The 6,767-nt window shown below is 40.5% G+C and overlaps 1 protein-coding gene across 1 annotated transcript in view; it reads left to right on the top strand.

Moving 5' to 3' along the window:
- Positions 1–1,689, top strand: part of smn1 (survival of motor neuron 1, telomeric) — an 8,148-nt gene extending 6,459 nt beyond the window's left edge. Inside the window, exons 6-8 of the mRNA XM_046034504.1 lie at positions 721–795; positions 1,021–1,128; positions 1,431–1,689. Of these exons, the coding sequence (XP_045890460.1) occupies positions 721–795; positions 1,021–1,128; positions 1,431–1,487 (240 nt within the window). The 3' untranslated portion in view covers positions 1,488–1,689. The remainder of the gene's footprint in view (positions 1–720; positions 796–1,020; positions 1,129–1,430) is intronic.
- Positions 1,690–6,767: the final 5,078 nt, after the last annotated feature.

Below are 6,767 nucleotides of genomic sequence, written 5' to 3'. Positions count from 1 at the left end.
CAACCTCCTTCCCTCAGTTAGAGCATTGAAGATGGGTCGAGGCCGGGTCTTCCAACATGACAATGACCCGAAGCACACAGCCAGGATAACCAAGGAGTGGCTCTGTAAGAAGCATATCAAGGTTCTGGCGTGGCCTAGCCAGTCTCCAGACCTAAACCCAATAGAGAATCTTTGGAGGGAGCTCAAACTCCGTGTTTCTCAGCGACAGCCCAGAAACCTGACTGATCTAGAGAAGATCTGTGTGGAGGAGTGGGCCAAAATCCCTCCTGCAGTGTGTGCAAACCTGGTGAAAAACTACAGGAAACGTTTGACCGCTGTAATTGCAAACAAAGGCTACTGTACCAAATATTAACATTGATTTAACCTTGATTTCTGGAATTTTTTTTTTTTTAGATTATGTCTCTCACAGTGGACATGCACCTACGATGACAATTTCAGACCCCTCCATGATTTCTAAGTGGGAGAACTTGCAAAATAGCAGGGTGTTCAAATACTTATTTTCCTCACTGTATATGTGAGTTGCTAAGATTACAAGAACTGAACAGCCCTAGACTGCACTTATTTTATGACAAGTAGAATTCACTAAAGAGGGTTGTTTAAGGCATTAACCACCTTTTCAAGCTAAATTGTCTGGAGTAATATTTGGTAATACTGAGATCACAGTCTGTTACTTTCAATCCTTAACAATTATGTTTTTTGGACTTCTGTGTTCTCTGCCAGGGGGGAAACAGACGACCTGGTGGCCACGGTCCTGTACCTCCTTCCTGGCCTCCCATGATGCCTTTTGGTCCACCAGTGAGTTGGAATATATCTTTATACTAATTACAAATGTAAAAGCTGCAGATAATGTCTTATAATGGGGTCTGCAATCTATATGTAAAAAGCGCACACTTAACTCTTCCAGCTGGGAAAATAAGAAACATGTCAATTAAGAATGTCGGTGATAGACAGCAAATGCAGTCAGCTTCCAGCATCAGTGTTGCGATCACACACACTCTTCTGTTGTTGTCTTTGCCTCAGATGATCCCTCCACCTCCACCGATGAGCCCCGACATGGTGGATGATGAGGCCTTGGGCAGCGTGCTCATCTCCTGGTACATGAGTGGATATCACACAGGATACTACTTGGTATGTGCACAGAAGCCAACTGACTCATTATGGGCTATAAAAGGGATTTACAGTTATTATTTGCAGGTTCAGCCTCTTGCATTATGTAGTGAAAAGTAGTTTGTTTATGGTAATTTGGACACTTTTTTGCCTTTTTGGTAAAGTTACTCCATTTTTACTGTCACACTCCTTAGTGAAAAGAGCCTTTTCATCAAATCCTTCCAGCTTCACAATATGTGATAGTCCTTGATTATTTTTTTTTAAAAGGGGAGCTGAGCTATATATATATATATATATATATTTATGTCTTTTTATTTTTACAGGGGTTGAAACAAGGACGCAAAGAAGCTGCCAACTGGACAAACCTGCACCACAAATGAAATGGTCAACTCAAGATTTCAGAATTTCAGTTACTCAGGGCAGCAGGCACCCTCCCTGTGCCTGATGTGTGTCTTCTTCAATTCAGAAGGAAGTGTTATTAATGAAATGTACATGGTGAGAACAGTGAAAACATTCATCCGAGTTCAAGGAGTTTTGTATTCTTTGTAAATAGATTAAAATAAAGGCTATCAGCACACTGAACTGGCTCATTATATTGATTTTATTGCACTGTAACACGGGTGCACTATTGTGAAATGAAGATTTATTGGACAGTACGTGTGCAATTGCAGCCAGTTGTTTCACTCATACATATATTATTATTTATTTTACTTATTAGCTAAAGAGCAAATTAGCTTAATTGTTTGTGGGAGATTACTTATCCAAATGTGTGTGTGACCGACTCCATGATGTGTGGTTGTAATGGCAAGTATTGTCCAGCAGAAGTCAGACAAGTATAATGTATTCACGTTATAGGAAAATGTGGCATGAGTACACAGGAGCTTGGTGTTTAAACTTTGTACAGGATAACCATATGCCATATAGAGAAACACTCCACTTCTGTGTGTCTGCTGTACATCTAGTCTATTTGGACTTGGTCTGTAGAGCCCTATTGTGAACCCGGAATTGTTGAGTTCCCCTAAAGTTTTATCTTATAAATGTGCAGGATGCCCCGCGACCCTGTTCGCAGGATAAGCGGTTGACTATGGATGTGCAGGATGCTAACTTGCATTTGTTGGGCAATTAGCATTAATTATCATAATCACCAATATGGACAATATTTCAGCAACTGCTTGGCCGACCGTCAGGTACTGAACCATACTTTAGGAAAGGAAAGGAGATAATGCCATCCCACAATTCCTTGCGGAAGCAATACTTAAAGCGACGCACATTTTCAAACTCAAACGATAAAATCCATTGGCCACAAAATCCTTGCAACACAGACGCACATTATGATATTTGAATATGACACTCACAATTTCTTGCTTTCTTTCTTTTGGTTTGTTTTATATTTGCTTTGTTGTAATCTACTGCTGTTTCAACACCATTTTATGTTTCAGATTGTTGAAATAGGCTACCATAAAGTGTTGTATTTGGATTTTGTAGAATAAAAAGATTATTATTATTATTATTCCATGCATGAATATGCATAGGGCCTATGTCTTGAACTGTCAACAATAACTGAGACCCATGCCAGCTGTTAGTCTAATGATCAAAGTGAGGATAATGTTGAAGGCTATGGACTGCCAGCCTTCAGCAAAATCAATAATTAATTTTTACTAAAGTGACAGATGCCAACACTTTTGCCTTAAGGCAATGATCAAGCTGGATGACCTCTACAGTGAAGGTGATGTATTATTTCAGTGTTTCCCACCTCTTCATTTATTTGTGGCGGCTTGCCACATTATCAACGCTGACCGCCAAATATAGATTTGTTTTTTTGTTGTTGTTTTTTTTACTATTTAAAATGGGTAAAATCGTATTTGATTACAGAGCTGCGCGCATCATAGGCCTATATGCACTCAGCGCCTCCTCTGCCCTCTCGCTCGCTCACCACTGTTACCATTCTATGTGTTTACATACAATAATTGGGATTCATGTTGATAAATACCCTATGCAGGAGGGTGAGTGTGAGCAAGCATCCTCAATGCGACAACCCTTTCCATTATTTGGTGACTGGTAGGCCTACCTTATGTCTTTTTGATATCTTGCTTATGAAGTAAGCTATGTGGCCGATACCGTGTTGTACACCTTTAGATGGCCTGCATTAAATCAATCTGTGGAACATTAGTTCGAGATGACGGCGGCTGACTTTCGCCGACTTGATAGTCTAACGTGAGCTGCAGGTGACTGCAGGGGCGGGGAATAAAAAAATTAAAAAATGTCATTAATAATATAATTAATGTCATGTGACATGGTGACGTTTTGCAGCGCGACACAATTTCTAACCAGAATGCCTTATTTTAAGTCCAGCATGCATCACGTTAAGTCAGCGCTGCGCAGCGCCGCATGAAGTCAAACGGACCTAATGTTGTTTCATCACGGCAGGTCACGGCAGTAACATCCCATAATTGTGTCACCTATAAAGAGCAGTCAGATTCCTGCCGTCCTCTTTTCCTAAGTCCTTATGAATTCTGCTTAGGCCTAACATCTTTTCTTGACCTCATGACGTTTTCCATCGAGGTCAAGGAAAGCCGGTTAGGAAAGGAGATTTTTTTTTTTTTTTTACTTTTCGACTGCAGTCCCTTTTGTGAGCAGATCAGAAAGAGGTGTTGGGGTGTCATAGAGGGATGGGATCAAGCAACTCCCCCAGCCTTTCCTTCCTGTTATATTTTTATTTTTATGTCCACCTGAGGTTAACGTTGAAGGCAACAAGCGGAAATCCTATCCCTGGGTGCTGTTTTTTTTGTGAAGGTGATTCAAACACTAGAATGACAATCAGATTGCTGAAAACCTTGAGCTACTGCAGCTGAACTTGACTTATGATGAGAGGATACCTCTGAGAAGTAGAATTCTAAGGGCCTTCATGGTTCAAGTTTAAGGCAGTTAGAGCCCTTTTAAAATACATTAAAAAAAATGGTCTGATTTTGGCCCATTTTTCCTGTGTGCATGGATGAATAAAGAAAGACAGACAGGTGACACAGTAGTAAACATAAAAATATCAAAATAAAAGCCATTTATAGCTAGTTTTTATTGTCACACACACCGGTCAGTCGTCATTGGGAGTCTGTGGCTGACCATTGCCTGAAGTTTTTGCAGTGAGTCCAGCATTTTTACCTGAACACAGAGCAGTGCGAAGGCTGAAGACTGCCACATATTGGGTATCTTCCCAAGCATGCCATAAACATGTTGTTCAAATGATCCTAGTGGCAAGTTTGGGGCCCCATGTGAGGCAGCAGCGTTTTTGGGAGAGCCAATTACATCATTATACTGATTTTGCAACTATAGCAGAAGAAGGTAGCTTCCATTTTTCTGCTGTCATCCTAGCTTGCTCAGTCGGTAGAGCATGAGACTCTTGCACATTCCTTTTAGCATTTTTTCTGAATTGAAAAATGAATAAATTCAGGCAGGCGGCACAGAAGTAAAAGTAAATATATCAAAAGGAGTCTAAAAATGGGTGGAATCAAGCAACTTTACAGCTACAGCAGGGGGTTTCAAAGTGTGAGGAGGGCCTCCCTTGGGAGGCTCCAAACAATTTCAGGGGAGGCTCAGTGAATGGAAATGAAACAATATTACATTGCTTATTGCATTAGTTATCAAAAAGAGATCACATAGAATAACCTACAGAGATACAGTAGTTTTTCGGAACTGTTTTCCCGCCATCAGAGTCCTTAGGACAGACCTTTTTTAAAACTATTTGGTGTAGTCAGAAGTTATGTCAAACAGCAATATTAGGCTATTTTGGCTCAAATGTTGAGTGTCTATGGGATCAAATAATCTAATCATGATCCCATATGCATCCAGGAATTGAGTGAAACTTACCAAGTAAACTAAAGATGTGATGCGGGGTGCCGTTTCCCAAACTTTGTCTGAGGGGAGGCCCGCAGTCTCAGACTTTGAAAACCCCTGAGCTACAGCAAAACTTGATGACTAACACAGTCAGTCTTTTGACTCCAACCCCACTGGCCCCAGGCTTTCTTTTTTTTTTCAACACAATTTTGCACAGCAAAAACACAAGCAGAACTGAAGGAAGTTGAAGAAATATATATTATAACATTTACACCAATGACATTTAACTCTCTTGAATCTGAAATGCAATCCACTTTAGCACATAAATGACCTCAAACTGTAATCCAAATTCATCAAAATTGTCCCACTGGGACCTGAAACATGGCCCCTTCTGGTTTTGCTGAAATGTTGTCCATATAGGTGATTATGCTTATTAATGCTTATTATGCTAATGCCCCGACATATGCAAGTTAGCAACCGGCAGTTTGTAAATTCTGGGCCCCCATACTGTACATTTCTAAAGTAAAACTTTGGGGTACTCCCCCATTTCCGGGTTCCCATTGCTGGCAAGTAAACTGTTGTGTGTCTTGGCATGCTAAGAATGTGATTGCAAGCCAGCCTCGAGTCCTTCTTTAGTCCCTCTGGTGCTTTCCGCTCAGTTAATTCAGAGAATCGTTCCAGTATATGCCTTACATTCAAGCTCTCTGTTTTCCCTGAGGTGTTTCCTCGTCCACCATCCAATATAAGATCACATCCATCATAATGTTTTCAACTCACATCAGATGTGTGCATATTTCAGGAGGATAGCAAAACTCAGTATGACACATTGGACCAGTTATGCAGTTAAAGATTGATTCTTACACAAAGTCATTTAAACATTAAGATCATTAAAAGACATTTAAAAAGACAAAATGGTCTTTACAGGTCAGAGGTAAGGTTGGGATGTTTGAATACTATTCAAGTGGACACACTGATGTGTTAGGATTTATTGCTTGTGTGGAATGAGAGCCTTCATTCTTTTACTGTCTTTATAACTTTAGGTCTGAGCAACCGTTGTTGTACATTCCTGGAATGTATGAGTTTTAGTAATGTTAGAACAGTAGATGAAGTAGGTTGCAAATACTGTATGCAAGTGTATATTTGGAATATTGAAAAACACATGTAATTACAGTGGGAACAGCCACGATCATTCTGCTGAGCCTGCAGCGCTTTCATTCCATGAAAGGAAGCCAAAGAGATTTCCCATATTTCCTATACTGGTGATTTGCTCCCTGCTTAAAATACCACTCCTCTGGTTCTAAACTGGTGGGCAATTAGTCATACACTATGTGTCTGTGTGTGGATGAGAGACAATAGAATTGTGTGGTACAGTTTAACAGCATGATTGTCTCCTGCTTTTTATATCATGTGATCTTCCTCCAGCTGCTCCATAGCCATTGCTTTCTGAGTAAAGAGTGGCCCCCTTTGTTTGTATGCTGACTGCGGTCTGCATTTTATAGCTGTTGCTGTGCCACTGTTGACTGCTGTTTGATTCTCACTGTAGCAGCCACTTTTGTTTTTGCTGTTTTGTGTGCATTTGTGTGGCAAAACAGAGAAAAGAGAGGCGATAACTGGAGAAAATGTAGTTTGTGGGATTTAGAAATAGAATATGTTCTATAAACAAGAGGTGATAAACAAGACCTATCTTTTCCCCACACATGGGTTTAAAATCTGCCATGGCAAAGCCTGCACATAAGCCCGATGCTTGCCTGACTCTGCAGCAAAGTGAGCTGCCCAAAGGGGTCAATGAAGCCCAGCAAGGAGTTAAAAGGGGGTCAGATCTAGCTTGGGAA

This window comes from Micropterus dolomieu, linkage group LG21, assembly GCF_021292245.1.
Source record: "Micropterus dolomieu isolate WLL.071019.BEF.003 ecotype Adirondacks linkage group LG21, ASM2129224v1, whole genome shotgun sequence".
NCBI classification, from domain to species: Eukaryota; Metazoa; Chordata; class Actinopteri; order Centrarchiformes; family Centrarchidae; genus Micropterus; species Micropterus dolomieu.
The sequence above is the reverse complement of the archived record's forward strand: the minus strand, read 5'-3'. Positions and strand labels throughout refer to the sequence as shown.